Source organism: Telopea speciosissima, chromosome 8, assembly GCF_018873765.1.
Source record: "Telopea speciosissima isolate NSW1024214 ecotype Mountain lineage chromosome 8, Tspe_v1, whole genome shotgun sequence".
Lineage (NCBI taxonomy): Eukaryota > Viridiplantae > Streptophyta > Magnoliopsida > Proteales > Proteaceae > Telopea > Telopea speciosissima.
The window spans coordinates 61430075-61448077 of record NC_057923.1 but is presented as its reverse complement, the minus strand read 5'-3'; the positions used below and the strand labels follow the sequence as shown (position 1 = coordinate 61448077).

General features: G+C 40.2%; 1 protein-coding gene and 1 pseudogene across 1 annotated transcript; both read right to left on the bottom strand.

Annotated features, from left to right (window-relative positions):
• Positions 1-7907: 7907 nt before the first annotated feature.
• Positions 7908-8740, bottom strand: LOC122672541 (annotated as a pseudogene).
• Positions 8741-10501: 1761 nt separating this feature from the next.
• On the bottom strand, positions 10502-14049 carry LOC122670735 (protein HEADING DATE 3A-like). Its single transcript, XM_043867709.1, has 4 exons — positions 13846-14049; positions 13565-13626; positions 12979-13019; positions 10502-10769 (listed from the first exon to the last, which is right to left on the bottom strand). The coding sequence occupies exons 1-4, from the start codon at positions 14047-14049 to the stop codon at positions 10525-10527; spliced, it is 552 nt and encodes a 183-aa protein (XP_043723644.1). The 3' UTR covers positions 10502-10524.
• Between the last annotated feature and the right edge of the window lie 3954 nt (positions 14050-18003).

Genomic DNA, 18003 nt, shown 5'->3' with positions numbered 1-18003 from the left:
TTCCAATCAAACGTGCCCACAAAGAGTTACTGTTAATCATCAAATGCCATCCCAGCTTTGCGAGCAGGGCTTGGTTTTGAATGGTTAGGTCTTTTAGACCCAAGCATCCTTCAAGCTTGGGGAGGCACAAACAATCCTTACTAACCCAATGAATTTTCCTCTCTTGCTTTTTCTGCCCCCAAAAGAAGTTGCAACCAGCCTTGTTTATATCCTCCGGAAGCCCAAGAGGTAATTTGAAGTGAGACATATGGTAGGAGGGGGTACTTGCAACCACTGATTTCAGAAGGGCCTCTCTCCTTGTCGGAGATAACAGACTCTCTTTCCACCCTGCAATCTTACTGATGGTTCTATCTTTTATATTCTGGAAGGTGGCTTTCTTACTCTTTCCAATCTCTGTAGGCAACCCCAAGTACTTTCCAGGATGCATGAGACCATCCACCTTAACAATTTTTGCATAAATACGGCAGAGCTTGACAAGGGTATTGGGGCTAAAAGATGCGGATGATTTTTGCCCATTTACTGTTTGACCCGAGGCCCCACAGTAGAGAGATAAAGCATCTCTAAGGCTTCTGAGAGATCCATGGTTGGTTTGGAGGAAAATGAGGCAGTCGTCCGCAAAGAAAGAATGAGTAATCATTGGACTAGAGTGTTTAATCCTTATCCCTTGCATATTACCAGAAGCAACTGCCCAAAAAATTAGAGAGGTGAGACACTCAGTACACAAAATGAATAAACTTAGAGATAAGGGATCTCCCTGGCGAAGCTCTCTAGATGGAGCAACTGACCCTTTCTGTACACCATTTAAGAGGAAAGAGTACGTCATTGTGCTGACACACTGGTGGAGGAGGTGAACCCACTTCTCACACAACCCCATCTTTGCAAGGATACCTGAAAGAAAACTCCACTCAATTCTGTCGTAGGCTTTCCTCATATCAAGCTTGACATCTGATTCAAAGAATGACTTCATGGCCCTACAGATTTCAAGGCCAACAATAGTCCAATAGGGCTTCATACTGAAGACTGCCTTACGAACTTCATCATCTAAGATAGGCAAACATAACTCCTTATTCATGTCCTCAGTGAACTTGGGAGAGATATATTGGAGGGCAAGGTCCAGATTTGAAGCTTCATAAGAAGTGTAGAGGTTATGAAAGAAATTAAATATTTCTCTATCAATATCCTCTTCTTTCTCAAGCCACCCCCCTCTAAGGGATTTCAATCTCACAATTTTGTTCCTACTTCTTCTCTGTAAGGTAGAAGAGTGAAAGAACTTTGTATTTCTGTCTCCTTGATTCAACCAAAGAATTCTTGATTTCTGCCTCCAGAGGGACTCTTGCTGATCAAGCAAAAACTTTAAATCTTTTTGGCCAGCAGCTTCCATCTCAGCTAAATCCCTCTGCCAGGCCATGCTTTGATTATTTTTCAGCTCTTTCATTTTCTTGACCACCTCTTCATCAACATTTTTCACATTGAGCCTCTTCCATCTTGCTAACCCAGATCTAACATGCTTATTTTTTTTTTTTTTAAACTTTAAACATAGTTGATCCTTGCCAATCCTTTTTCTAACTTCTAATAACAATGTCTTCGCAACCCGACAGCGATCTCCATCTATCTTCAAATCTAAACAGACGCTTCCCAGCTGGAAGGGGAGGATGCAAATCCACAATAAGGGGAGACTGGTCGGAGCCACAGGCTGGCTCAAAGAGAACACCCGCATCAGGGTATTTGTTTCTCCAAGAGGTGGAGCAAAACGCTCTATCCAAATTTTCTCGAATAAGGCCACTCTTCCATCTTCTGTTTGACCATGTAAAGAAAGGGCCATTTGAACACATATCCATAAGTGCACTTGAGTCGACAAAATTCTGGAACCTTGAAAGCTGAGTAGATTATTTAACCTTCCCCCCTTACTTCTCAATTGTTTTGAGAACTTCATTAAAGTCACCACACAACATCCATGGAACAGAAACCGAGGCCCCCAACAAGCAAAGATGATGCCAAAATTCTGGTTTATCTGAGGTTTTTGGAGGACCATATATCAAACTCAATTTCCAACTATCGACAGCACCACTAACACAAACATTACAATCAATCATGCGAATTGAACTGGAGACAATCTACAGAGATACATTGGAATTCCACATAACACATAACCCACCACTGTACCCAGTGGGGTCAACAACAAAAAAATAAGGCATTGAAAGGGAAATAAATAACATCTTTAGTTTTTCTTGATTACATTTTGTTTCCATAAGAAACACAACTGAGGGGCGATATTTTGACACAAGTGTCCTAAGGATCTGAATCGTCAAGGGGCGCCCTAGCCCTTGACAATTTCATCTTAAGAGCTTCATTTATCAACAAGGGGCCGAATATTTTTGGGTCCCGCGGATTCATCATTTGAAACATTTGGATGGGGGGAGGTATAAGGGGTAAAGCGGGCTGATTGCTTCCACCGCCAAGAGGGAAGCAAGGGGCCACCAGAAGAGCCGCTGCTCACACGCAACAACTCCTCAATAGGATCATTTGTATTTCCCGTAAGAGAAGGAACCATGGGAACAGAGAAATTACCGACATATGGGCCGCCACCAGAATATATCTCCATTGGTTGATTCCCTGGGAGAATGTCTGTTGCACTAGCATCGTCCTTATGATCCTTATCACTGCAGGGGTGTAAAGATTTTTGCATAGACTCAGAACTGAGCACTCCCACAGCAGGGATGGTGGTAAAATGGGAAAGGTGAGATATAGGGGTGGTGGTTATGGTGGGGGATGGGGATGGGGGTTCCAGGGGAGGGGTAGGGTCGGGTAGCATGCCAGACAAAAAGTCCAGGTAGAGAGGAGGGATGGAAGTGGGGGTGACGACGAAGGGAGTTAAAATAGGAGGGGTAGAAATAGGAGAGGAGAGATGTTGCTCTCTGGAAGTGAAACTAATAACAGGGTTCACTTCCAGAGAGCAAGCAACTAAGGGGGGTTGAGATTCAATAGGTGTTAACTTAATGGGCTTGGGGTGATTGTGATCAGATTTGATAATGGAGATATGAGGCCCACCTTGGGGAGGCATAGGTCTACGGCTAGAGGGCCCAAGGGAGAAGTCTAGCGCTAGTCGACCCAAAGCGTCAATGAATTCCATCTTCCTTGATTGGGCTTGATTTTTTGTGGGCCCATCATTTGAGGAGAGGTAGGAGCTTAAAAGATCTGACAGGGCCCAAATCGGGAGGGAAGACCAAGGACTTGGGTCAATCTGATCGTTCACCAACCCCTTCATTGGACCAAAGGGAAATTATGTCAGTTTATCATCTTCATCACTCGAGCAGGGGGGAGGCAGCCCTAGTAGAAACGGCGGCGACGTAGGGAGCATCGGAGGTTGGAAGTCCGTCTCAAATGCCAATCGCGAAGGAGACACTGCGGAGCCATCCAAACTGACCAGCTCATCTGAAGTGCTAGGAAAGGAATGCGAGTGCCTTCCCTGCTCACTCTTATTCATATTCTACCGACCAGGGAAGGGTTGAGGTCGCTGGCGCTGGCGCTGTCAACCTTTGGAAGCTCGAAGAGAAGGAGAGAAAGGACAAAACTCTCGGTCAAAACAGGATCTCTGGGCACCACAACCATGGGAGAGGTTATGCCGTTTAGTCCAGTTGAAACACTCCAAGCAGTGGGAATCCGAGTAACCCAAACGACCGCAAAAATAGCAAAATATCTCCAATTTCTCATACTTGAAATCCACATTTATAACAAGGTCCCGAGATCTTTGAAGCTTTGCTCCTTGATAGAGAGGGTTTCTCGAATCAATCCATAATAATATTCGAATAAAGTTTTGGTTAGGGTAAGGACCCGAGCAAACATTTCCTTCAATTGGTTTTCTAGCTTTTGCATCGAGCTTTGTGGTGATTTGAACTATTCTGAAAGCTGGTGGTAATCCGTGCACTTGAATCCATACCTTCATGTAGGAGAATATGTCAATCCGACAGTTTATATTTGGGGACCATGATTTAATGGAAAGCCAGTGCCCCTGCACCACCCATGGATCATTGTTGAGTGCTTTTTGCACATCAAAACGGTGAAACAATTTGATGAGAAAAACTCCATGGGCTTGCGGCTCCACCTCCATGCCACCTATAGGGTTCCAAGCTCGCAGAAGAGAACCTTGGACTGCATCAGGGTGGGGTTTCCTGCTAGTTATCACCACTCCAACAAGGGTATGTTTCCATTCTTCCTTAAGATTTGCTATGATATCTTCATCCACCTCCACTGGTTCATCAGGATTTCCCGAGTTTAGATCTCCCAGAGCGTCTTCTTCCATGACCTCTGACCATGGCTGAGAAGAGGCCATATATGAATGGCCACTAAAGGGTGAAGAAGGGGGAAAAAATAATAATAAAGGGAGTATAGGAGAGAGAAGAAAGGAGGAGGTGGTGGGGAGGGGGGTTCTAGATTGAGAAGGCCGACAAGGCACAAGCAGGTTAAAGGTTGAGAGGAGTGGGCAAAATAGGTGGTGAGATAGTTAAAAGAGAGGGTTACTGCACACAAATAAAAGGTCGAACACGTGGTAGGGCATATGGAGGGGCTGGCACTTCAGAAGGCCAGAATAGAGCGCGGTACATCGCACCGTAAGGAAAAAAACTTCTGACTTAAGGCCAGATTCTCAGAGATGATTAGGTGAAGTAGGCAAAAGAATGAAAAGCCCTACATGCCAATTGGTTAAGAGTTCTAATTGTTATATGCCAATTTTAGGATCTTTTTAAAAAAAAAAATTAATAATAACAAATAAATAGGCCTTCTTACTATGGAATTTTTTTTTACTGTCTATAATCACATGCGTCGAAATGGAATAATTCGTTTTTACTATGAGTTTGCAACAACAACAACAACAATAAACTCAGCCTTATCCCAATTTAATGGGGTTGACTACATGGATCCAACAAACTCATTTTTAAAATGAATTTGCAAATACCCCCTTAAATTTTAGTATCTCTTAGAATAACCTTTTAATCGGAGCAGGATTCCATTTCGACGCCTGCGGTTTTGGGAAAATTTTGTCCCCTTACTATAAACATATTTGAATTGTTCATATGTCCTATAGTTATTTGTTGTTTAGGAAGAAAGTCATGTGAGATTAAATTATCATAATTTAAAGACCAAAAAAAAATTATCTTAATTTGCACCCATGTAGCTCTTCCTCTTGCATGACAGCAGGGTTCCTATCTCCAAAATTAAATAGAAACTAGGGCTCATGTTCTCTGTGCCGCAGCATAGGCTGCGCCCAGACACATGGCCTGTCACTCAGGGGGGTAGGGTGGTCATTGCGCCCACTCCCATGTGTCTGGGTGCAGCTTGCTCCCCCAGCACAGATAACATTCTCCCTAGAAACTAATAAGGGAAAAAGATCCCCAAGCCCATAGTGTGGGGATGTTATACCATTACCCCCTCTCATATCTTGACCATGTAGGCTTTGGACTGACACTTTTTGACATGTGTACTTGCTATTGATGAAATCATTTTCCATATCGTGATTGGTGCGATATGGAACTTTCTATTCTCAAATGATTGAATAATACAGTATTCAACAGCTCTTGGCCGAGTTCACATTGTCTAAGTGCAAGCCCAACCCTTTTTTTAATTCTTAAAAAGTATGGCAACAATTTTTTATAATCCATGGAGTCTCTAATTATCACACTTAGTCATCGAGTCATATTGCTTCTATCTTTTTGTCACCCTAGCTTGTTCTTCGATTTTGAGATCTCCTTGTTTTTGAAAAACCTCTAATCGGGTTTTATTTTATTAGATGTGTTTTCAATCACATTGAAATCATACCCGAACTAGTCCACTTTTCAATATCACATAATAAACTACATGGTATGTATTTAGTTACAATTAGACCTCAATATTAAAATTACTTGTCTATAGATTATGTAATTATGATTGCCCCAATAAAACATTTTCAAAAAATGCTTGACAAAATAAATATTAATTTTAAAATATTTTACAAACAATTTAAAAAATTCCACCAGATCTGAATTTGTGTCCAATCAACTTACAAACATTCTCTTTTTTTGATATTCTCCCATAGGGCAGTAGATTCCATTGGGTATCTCTTTCAACTACGGTCAAATACTATGAATCCAATTAGATATTTCGATATGTAGTTAGGGTGACGTCAATCGTTGGTGCGTCAAAATTCACAATGTGTGACCACATCATAAGGACCTCCCATGTCAAAGATTGAACGTACACTATCAACAATAATTTCGTCCCAAAGACCGATAGTAACGCATAAAAAATTCTCGTATGATCCGGTTCAATGTACACATATTATGTACACTCGCACTTATGCCATGGAATCTCCATTTCTAGGAATACATAGTGTGGTGACCATATGAATAGGTTGCCAAGCCGTGAATGCTTTTTAGGTTGAATCGAAAGATAACAACCACACACCCATAATATCATGCAAATTCATATGAATTAATACACATAAAATGCATTTGAGGGACACATTTCCAACAACTCCCTCTTTAATATCAAAGTCATTATAAAATATACCACATATTCTCAACATGTTTTTATCTAATACAAATTTCTTTGTCAAGTGATCTGAGTGAATATTCCTTGGGTTGATCTTATCAACTCACTTGATCAATCATATAAAAAGATGAATATTATAATTTCTATGTATGTATAAAATTCCTTTATCATCACATAATTAGATAATAGGTTTGTTATACTAGCATACACACTATTTCATGTTTAATCAAGAACATTTCCTAACTAAACATTTCATGCAACTACTTATTAGTAGCCATACGTTCCACTTATATGAGGGAATAAAAAATCACTCTCTATTTTGAATGTTTCCAAACATTATCATCATCACCTTAAATGAACAACAATAATTAATGTGGATTTATTGTCATCTTCATCAGTCTATGAGTAAACTAGGACTTCTCAACTACTTGAGAATATTCCAACATTCACTTATCCTGGATTCAAGCCCAATTTCAATTTTACAATTATCTGATCAATTATCACTTTTCATAGCCATAGATTATGAAAATTATTTTCATAACCTCAACAATTTTAAAATAATTTGTAAATAATTTATGAAAATACCATCGGATCCGGATTTGTGTCTAATCAACTATAAATATTATCTCTTTGATATTTCCTCATAGGACAATGGATTCCATTTTGGGCATATCTTTTTATTACGGTTAAACACTGCAAATTGATTACAATACATCTACTTATTATTCTCCAAATCCACAATGCATAATCATCCTAATAAGGACCCCTTAGGTCAAGGGACTAAACGTACAGTACTAAAAAGAATTCCAAATATTCGACCAACAACAACAAATGCGGAATTCTTGTATGATTTGGTTCAATGTGTACATAGTATGTATACTCGCACTTGTCTCCTGAAATCTTCATTTATAAAAATACACAGTGTGACGATCATATGAATGTGATCCGTAGTCCAGTCCCTAACATAAAATGTATTTGATGGACACATTTTCCAACAACAGGTGTGTGACAAAACAAAGCCTAAACAAATGGTGAAAAAGTCAAGAAAAGAGTAATTAGATTGTAACAAGTAGATGTAAAAAAAGAGAGGATAATTTACATATATCACCCCTGAGGTTTAATGAGAGTATAATTTTATCTCCAATTTTGGATAATTCTACGTACCCCCCCCTCCTAAGGTTTATAAACGTTAACAAATACACTTATACATCACCATCCCATCAATTCATGACTATCAGTGTTAAAATCAAGGGATAAAGATACAAAAAGGCCTCTTTAAGAAAAAAAAATAAAAAAAACCTTGCAACTCATCTTTCTCAAATTATTTAGGGTTCGATAAAAAGGATAATTAATTGCTGGTATGAGAGGTGGGGCTTGAAGCATGTTCACTCCCTCATCCTTTGTGGACTCAGAGTACCCTACAAAGACGATCCGCAATAGAGATAATCGTAAGGAGGTGGAGATGTGAAGATGGAGGTGTTCAAACTACCAGGAGTTTCTCTCAGTGCTTCGTTTTCTTCAGTCGCATTGATGTCTCTATCGCCGCCACCGTTGGTGGAAGCAAGCAGAATCAAACGTCCGCCGGAGCCGTCGGCGCCTACAGGCTCAGAGAAGGTACAGTTGACGACTACGACGGTATATAGGCGACCGTAGCCCCAATCGGGGAGGATCTTGTAGCCGACTGTTGAAATGGTTTTGTTATCGGATTCCTCAGGTACCCATCGGCAATCGTACTGAGGCTTACCGTAGACATGGAGGGGCCTGGATGCGAGGCCAATGACGGCAAAGGTGTTGAGGCCACCCCTTTAAGTACCCATCTGGATGGAGTAAGCAGCAGCTCCGTATGGGTTGAAAGCTCTCTTGATGATTCCTCCATCGATGACTTATCGTTCTTTACTGAAGGGGGCGGTGGTGGTAGTGGAATAGGAGGCGGCAGAAGAGGAACCGACACAGAGTTAGTAGTAGTAGAAGAAGAAGAAGAAGGTGGAGGGGCGAGAGTGGAAAGTCTGGAGAGACAGAAGCGTAGATCAGAAGCAGAGAGGGAGGAGAAACGAGCAGGGATAAACTGAAGAAGAACGGCTAGAGAAGATAGGAAGAGGAGAGCAGTGAGCATGAGTTTGAGCTCTGCGGCGCGGTTCGATACAACACCGACAAACATGCTCTTCTCCTTTTCTTTCTCTTTCGCCATTGTAGAAAGAAAAATCCAAAGATCAAACAACAGAATTAGAGTCTCAGATCCAGACTAAGCTCTTTTCTTCTTTCTCTGTTTTGGTACTTGGGGAGTTCTCCTTCCTTTCTTCGCTCTGTTTCGTCTTTCTCCTTGAAAAGCTGAAATGAATGAATGATTGGTAGATTTAAGGAAAGTAAAGTAATTGTAGTAGTAGTGTGAGAGATGGCGTCTCGAGAGGAGTACACAACACAACACACAGGTGGGATCTGGTCCTGAATCGCTCTGTCTCAGAGTTAGGAAAGAGACTCTTCTCTTCTGGTTTCTAATCTCGCTGTCAGCTTGCAACGGCTCCAGTATGGGCCATAAGGAGAAGATGAGTTGCAGCAACTGAACATGCTTCAAGCCCCACCTCTCGTACCAGCAACTGATCTTGCTCTTTTTCAAACCCTAAACGATTTATGGAAGATGAATTGCAGGTTTTTTGTTTTTTTTTTTTTTTAAGGGGCAATTTTGTAACTTTATCCCTTGATTTTAACACTGTTAGTAATGAATTGACGGAATGGGTGTATTTGTTAATATTTGTAACCCCGCAGAATTATCCAAAACTGAGAAGTAAAATTATACTTTCGTTAAACTTCAGAGATCGTATGTGTAAATTATCCAAAAATAAATAAATAATGCCAATAGCATTGGACATAATGAAGAGGTGGTCCCTTGGGTTAATGGCCTCAAATCAATGTCCAGATATGCTAATGCTAACAACTTGCCATTCCTTGTGATGGATCTTTATCCTCTCAATTTGTCTGTTCCTCAATTTCTTTAATTCCATTTAATAGAGGGGCGGAAATGACCACCCTACCCCTTATCCAAACACTGTCCGAATAGGGTCTACCTCCCTCTGTTAGAAAGATTTGAGGAAATTGACAGGCAGGCAAATTGGCGTGATAATTTTCCCCTTGTGATCCTGGTTATAAAGCCAATTAGCTTAAAAGGGTAGATGCCAAATATTCTTTTGCCTGTATTAGCAAGTTCATAAATAAAGATTTAAAAGCCTTTGTTGGATTAATGATTTAAAGGTTTAAAAGCCTTTGTTGGATTGAAATTTTTTGTAGTTATCTTTATTAATGATTTAAAGGTCTTAAGAGGCAGCTTTATAGTTTATTATACTGAAAAGTTTATACATTAGTGGGTCATAATTTAAGATATTAACATATGAGTTTGATGTGGATTTGAAATGTTCAGTCAACCAATTAATTAAATAAAGCATATCACCATCTCCCATGGATTCTTAACCAATAAATGAACCTTTTGCTTTTTTCATTTGGTAGAAGGATTAAACATTTTGCTGGACCATGTCTTGTAGGCGTGGTTTGAGGTATCGGTATCAGATTGCTCGATACGATTGATACTGCACGGTTTTGTAGGAGATCGATATCGATATCTGACTGATATCATATCGGTGGAACGATACGGATAAGAAGTAAAACAGTCAAGAAATGCCATTTTTAAGAAAACCCAGAGATAAACTTGTTTGATACGATCGATTCATGCTGATTCTGTATCGATATCATATCGGTTTAGAAGATGACTGATATGCGATCCAATATCGTGCACTAAAACCATACTTGTAGGTGACAACCAAATTATCTAAGCCCCCAACTTGGCTAAGGCTTTAATTTCTTGGGTTAGGTTGTGGTCAAATGGGCTTCTTAATTTCAGTAAACACATAGCTTACATTGATAAACAAGTTTTTAAGTCCCAAAATAGGCATCCATCAACTCTCTTATTTAATTTTGACTCTCCATCCATCCTCATGTTGGTATCAAGTCTTACTATCTAACAATACTTATTTGTGGCGGTCGTCGGCCACCGGAACCATTCTCTCTCTGGCAGTTGAAATAAAGGGCAGCAACCGGCAATCCGAGGTTGTAAACAGAAGCATAGTCTCTTGTGTTGAAGTTATGACGCCAATTTGGTGCATAGACAGTCTGCCGGCCAAGCTGCTGGAATAACACGAAAGCAAATCGATGAATTCCGAACACCGGCTGTGGATTCTCATAACACATTATCTCTTGCCCTGAAATCAATAACATTACCTTCACTTAATAGAACTCAAAAAATTGATTGGAATCATTCATATCAACAATTTCTTGAAAATTTTTTGAGGTTAAAAGTTGATATAATTCATACATTACAAAGAGTTGGGCCAGGATTGGCTTCAGTGACCGTATTTAAAGATCATGGGCCTGGGCCTGGGCCTGGGCTGTGGTTCTGAGTAAGTGCCCAAAATCAGGTGAAAATGCTTATTCACATGAGTTTGAATGCCATTTGATTGAGTGATGGAGACCTAAGGGATGACTTAGAACTGCATACATAGTTCGAATCTGAGGAGGAGATTCTTAAACGAGGAAAATCATGATCTAATGACTTCGGAAGAAGGGAAAAAGAATTGCCAAAATTACATGATTAGTTACTTTTGGGTTTTCATTTACAAAACTATCCACCTTATGTTTGAGTTAACAAAAATAGATAAAAACAAGTTTAGTTTTACAAAACTAGACAAAACAGTGACTCTCCTTCTTTCCTCGGCAGTTCCCCTCTGAAAAAATCTCTTTCTTTTTTTCCCCCTCTGTTACTTGGGGTAGTAGAGAATGGCGATGGTTGGGACAAGGGTAGGGTTGCAGGGCACGGAGGATGCCTGGGCGAGAAGGCAATGATAGGGGTAAAAATGTCTAAAAAAGTAAGTGTGGGAGGGAGACACACTATTTTGTCCAGTTTTGTAAACCTTAACTTGTTTTTGTTTATTTTTGTTAACTCAAACATAGGGTGGACAGTTTTGTAAATGAAAACCCAAAAGTAGCTAATCATGTAATTTTTCCAAAAGAATTCTATCCAAGGTTTTAAAATGCGGAATCTAGATCGGATCGGAATCAGCTTTCAAGAACCCTAAAATTGATCCATAGATCCAAAAACAAGGAAATTTCTAGGGTTTTGAGTGTGAATTAGCCGTGCTGTATTTGGTTGAAATCAAGATCGGTCACAACTGATTTTGATACGAATCGATTGATTCAACGATCCAATTTCTGAGTTTTAAAACCATAGACACATGGGGGAATGACTGCCCGCCCCCCATGAAATGTATTGCTCCACTTGATGACCCTGCATGCTCTCCCATTGGCCCTCGTTTATGCACAAGAGCCACGCTCCGGGACAGAAAGGGAAAAATATCACCTCAATTTGTCTGCCCGTCAATTTTCTCAATTCCCTCTAATAGAGGGAGGTGGACCCCACCCCGGGCAATGTGTTCGGGTAGAGGGTAGGATGGTCATTTCTACTACCCTATTAGATAGAATTGAGGAAATTGAGGGGCAGACAAATTGAGGGGATAAAGATCCACGTCACCATGGGTGGTGATCACAATAAACCTTCAGCATCCTATTGGCATTTGACACATAAGAGACAAAACCCATAATTTTTTGTTACCCAAAATACCCCTATTGTATTGGGTTTTGAGCCAAAAGACAAAACTGTCTTAATGCCCCGAGCTAGGATTTTATATATAGTTTTATGGCCACACATAAATTTTTCTAAATTTATCAATTCTTTCTCTAAAAAAATTATCAAAATCAATTTTTTTCTAATATGGAAAATGGATAAGAGGAGAAGAAAAAACAAATAAAATAAGGGCGATCGTTCTCTGTGGGTGAATGCAGGGGCCTCGTGCATGCGGCAACCAATGAGAGTGTGATGGCATATCGAGGATAAGATTTTTGCCTTTCATAGGAAGGGACGGTGATTTCGCCCCATCACTGTATGGGCGTGACGTACCCCCACATTGAGAACATTTTACCATAAAATAATTGTAAGCTTTTATTTTGGGCCACACATGTCCAAGTTCCAACCCAGCTTTTGCTCATATTTCCCAAGTTCCAAGCAATGTCAGATTTTTTGAGACTTGTTTCCTTCTCTGCAACTCTGTCAAGCATTACGCATTCCAGAGCTGACTAAACCTAGGTCCAGATCCTTCATCTTCTACTGCCGGGTGTCCTATAGGATCGTGCAGTCTAGACACGGTACTATGCGCAAAGACCGTCTTACCCCCATTCGGACAAGACGTTTGAGCAGGGGTAAGGCAGACATTGTATGCAACATAGTGTCTGGGCAGCACGGTCCTACCGGGCAGCTCGGCAGTAGAGGATCCAAATTGAGATCGTTATTCCACTCCATTTTCTTCACTCAACTCAACTGTTTACATCTCTTTAAGAAAACTTTTAAGTGTTACTTACCGAAAGAGGCCCCAGTAGTTGCTGGGATATCTACTACTAACCTGAAAACAGTCATATATAGGAAGCTATAAGAGATCATCATAAAAGCAAATTCTAGGTGCAATAAGTAAAGGGAGCCAGTAAAATTGAATTCAAGAGTATTCTTGCCAAATGGGTAGCTTGGATGGAAGAGGGAGAGAGGATGAGTTATTACACTTTTGCCTCCCCACCTCATCCAACAGTTGACAGGCACGATCGTGCATAAAAACAGGTAATGTTAGAAGAGAGCATAGCAATGAGACGTGATAAAATGATATCATACATAGAAAGACAACAAGGTCAGGATCATTTCATGTGAAAAAATGCCTTCTTTGAGCCGCCGGGTAGAGTATTCTTACCCTACCCTACCCGGCGGCTGAAAAAAGGCGCTTTTATACATGGACACATAAGGAGGAAGAAGTTCCGATGCGTTAAATGAAAATGGGTGTCGTTGATTATTTCGAGCCCCTATTGTGAGAGAGGGACAGGATTGTACAAGGGTGCATGGCCATGCACGAAACTTTTAACCATTTTTATGTGAGACAGAGAGAGAGAGAGAGAGGATAACCAATGCAAATATTCCCTCAGGGTTGGGCGACTAGGGCTGGGAGCATCAGGGTCAACCATGATCTGCAAGATAAACAAATCACTTAAAATAAAGGCAGAAACCATCTGAAGAAGATGAGATGTAATAGTAATAACCAATGAGAGAGAGAGAGAGAAAGAGAGAGAGATAATAAAAAAAAAATGAGTTGGTAGGGTTGGATTACTAACTCTAGTGCAAGGACTTAATAGAGAAAAGAAAAAAAAAACAAAAAATGAAGGCAATCAAGAGGACTAGCTACTTACCAGTGTATAGAAGGTCCTCATATCAGTTCCTCCAATTTCAACCCTAGGCTGGTTAACCACACTTGATGGCTTAAATTCACAGCCATTGCTAACTTCTCTAGAACCATAAGTGACTCTCAGAGATATTGTTCTAACAAAAGGGTCAAGCACATCCCCTATAATACGACCAACCACCACAGGATCACTCTCTGTTTCCTTTGACATTTACGACTATATAGCAATGCTCAACCAGAGAAGATGGAGAAAGGGAATATGGAGAGTTTCAAATGAGTAAAGAGGATAATGAGAGATGGCTCTATTCAAGAGAGGGAGATTAGGTTTATAGATTGCCACAAAAAAAAGAAGAAGATACTCTCTCCTTTTAGTTGAGAAAAAATGTATTTGCACTGCCGGCATAGGCTAAGTCAGCACTCTCTCTCTCCTCCCTACCCCTAACCCTATATTGATATTGCCTGGTCGATATTGGATCTTTGAGGGTATAACTATCTAGAGTAAATTACTCTGACCTCTCTTGACCTTTCTGATAATTCAGGGAATCATATCTGCGTTTCTGACAATTGCTCAAATTTTTCCTACTTTTCAAACTTGATATCACTTAGCCCCAATCCGTTATATGTCTGAGACTGATTGATTCCATTCCATATCCGATCTGATACCCAATACCAATCTACGGTATCCAATGCCTAAAACCATGTCCTTACCTCATTATTAACGACAAATCTCATGTACATCCCCTAAATTAGTGCGCTCTCCAATCCTGACAAACATAAGCACTTATAGTTAAGGGAAAAATGGCTCTCTGTAAGAGTATAATGTATACGCTTAGACATGATGGAGTAAAATGACCGTCCCAACCCCATAAAAACAAAAATCCTAACATACAGTCTCATTGATCCCTAATGCTGATGCTATTCAAGCCACACTACCAGACAAAAAACCTCTTCCTCTAAGGTTGGACCGCTGGACTAAGACTAATGTACGTGATGGGACCATGATGGGGCGATATTATTCTCTTTCCATCAAACGTGAAGGCAAAGTTGGTCCAAGAAGTTATGATATATTTAATTATTTATCCTACCTCGTACGTACGGTTTCACTATACCTGACACTAAAGTTTTTAACTTTTTAGCAAATATCCTTGTGCTGCTGTGCTCGTGGTGCCGGTGCCTTGGATTTATTATCATGTTACTTCACAAATCTAAAAGATTTCCAAATTTTCTTATTTATAAATAATTTATTTCATTCCTAACAGCTCTTCCAATTCCATAGGGGGCATTTATTCAAGAAAGAGCATTCAGCCGCCTCAATCCTGATGGGGTTTCATTATAAAAAGTGGAGACAATAATCTAATGTGGGATTTAGGGTGTCAAAATGTAATCGGAACCGAATACCAAATCCAAAATCGAGTCGAATGAATTAATTGAATCGAATGGAACCAAATTAATTTAGTTCGGATTTGGATCGATCAAGTAAGTTTCTTATTTAATTCGGTTTGGATACAGTTTCGATGCAAGAACCGACTCTTTATCTTCCCAAGTTTCAAGTCCCAATCTTTTACTAGCTCTATTCTCTACGACTCTTTGTCTCTCCCAACTCCCAAGTCACAAGCTCCAACTCTCAATTCGATTTGCAGTCTGTAAACTACAAACTTACAGAGTAACACATACAACAGAGAATCCCAAAACATTAGGATCTAGCATATAATGTTCATGAAATAAGTGTCGCATGTGTTGTACTACAATTCCTTGAATATTAGATTTAAGAAAACCCACGACAATTCTGCTCAAAGATATACCCTTCTAGGTAGAGGAAGCTTAACCAGACTTTATATTCCTCAGAGTGTACAACAGCCAGATCTTTGCCTTACTCACCATTGTTGACGACAAATCTCATGGACGTCCCCTAATTAGTGCGCTCTCCAACCTTGACGAACATAAGCATTTATAGTTAAGGAAAAAACAGCTCTCTGTAGGAGTATAGTTTCTTCGCATAGACACATGATAGAGCAAAATGATCGTTCCAACCCCATGAAAAGCAGAAATCCTAACATGCGCTCTCATCGGTCCCTCGTGTTGATGCCATTCAGGCCACACTACCAAACAAAAAAGAGAAAATTACAATGCCACCCACTAAGGTTTATACTAAATACAATACGACCCCCTGTGTTTTCAAAATATACACCGAACACCTTTAAGTGGACGGTGTTAAATATAAAAATTTAAATGACAATTTTACCCTTCAATTAAAATAACCCTATTCTATTTATTATTTTTTTTTTTTTCTAACATAAAAAAAGGGACCCACCACTATTTCTTCCTCTTCTTCTCTCTTCTTCTTCTTCAACTTCCGCCCCCACCACCGTTTCAACCACTGCCCCACCATCGCTGCAACCTTCGTCCCACTTCTTGAAAATGGTTCAGAGGCTCACTTATCTGACGGGAAGCTGTGGGAAAATAAGAATCAATCTCCCGTCAAACCCCCAAAAAATAAGAAAAAAAAAAATTGTCGATTCGCTTTTATAGCGTGAAAATCTCTCTCCCTCTTTCGGATTTCCATCGTTTCAACGAATCAAATATCTTTCTTCAGTGGAGTCTCTGTTCCGCTGAACGAACTGACCTGCGAGGCTGAGTGACCTGATCAGGTCTTTCACCGTTGAAGCAGTTTCTCTCTCTCTCACTTTCTGTATCTTTTGGTGTGTTTCTGAGTAGAAGTAGGGAAATTTTCCATGACTACAATCTGATATAAATTTGATTCAAAAAACAAAACTATAGAACAATAATCCATTAACGAACACAAAAGACCGATTATGGATCAATCTTGTAAAACAATAAGCCAATCCATATTAATAAATCCATAGAAACCCTCTTTGACTCCCTTAAAATAACAAAGAACGAAGATTCTGAAAGACCCAAAATCAATAATCATAAGCTAAAGATGAAGACAGGGAAAACATGCCGCAGATGGATTCAACATAAAAACAAAAAAACTTTCTACGATTCATAAGAACACGAATCTAAAAGGGAAATAATCGATTGAAACAGTGAATGGAGAAGATGATATTGAGAAACTCCGACTAAATCCTCCTTTATGCAGAAAACAGAATACAAACGGGTTTGCGGTGAACCTTAAAGGCTTAAATGGAGAAAGAACCTTTACTTCCACATGTAAGAAAACCAAAACCACGTCAGCTCTCCTCAACTCCTCCCTCTCTCTGTCCTCTCCCTGAAGAAGGAGAATTAACCCTTCCCTTAACTCCAGCAAAGCTCAAAGACCAAATCATCTTTGGTCCTTCATCTCCTTCCACCGAACCCTCTTCAGTCCTCACCGATGCCCTAACCCTAGCCATCAATTCTCCTCGCTTTCATTTCCTTCTTCAGATACCTGGCAAAGACCAACAGTCATGGCTCACAGATCCCAATCACAACAGGACCAAAACGAATCTTCATCGCTCAAAAACAGCCCCTGCTATGGCCACTATCAACGACATCGACCATCCTTCAATCCCTAAACCCAAATTTGCATCTGGTTCAATCGTTCGCCTAACTTTCTCGCTTGGAGTACCAACCCATTATCCATATGCCTTCGTCTGAGTTCGTCGTAGGTCGTCGGTGCCGGCCTCAGCAGATCGCTACCGCAGAAACTGAGGCAGGTTGTTGTTCATGGGCTTGAAGATGACCCGAAGAGGGGTGTCAAGTTTGGGCTGCCCTATGGGTAAAATGGTAAGCTCACACAGTTAAGGGTATATTTGTCATATTAAGACATCAATGACCAACACGTCAGCAACTATCGAAAATGTTTTAACAGAGTTGGGCTGAGTATACCAAGTACCCTAAACTCAAGGGGTTAGGATGTATATTTAAAAAATACAGGGAGTCACAATGTATTTAATATAAACCTCAGGAGAAGAGTGTAATTTTCCCAACAAAAAACTACTCTTCCTCTAAGGCTGGACTAAGACTAATGTGATGGGACGATATTATCCCCTTTCCATCGTAAACGTGAAGGCAAAGTTGGTCAAGAAGTTTTGATATATTATTTAAATTATTTATCCTAGTACGTACGGTCTCACTAAACCTGACACTAAAGTTTTCAACTTTTTAGCAATTATCCCTGTGCTGCGTCCCGCGTCCGTGGTGCCGGTGCCGTGGATTTATTACC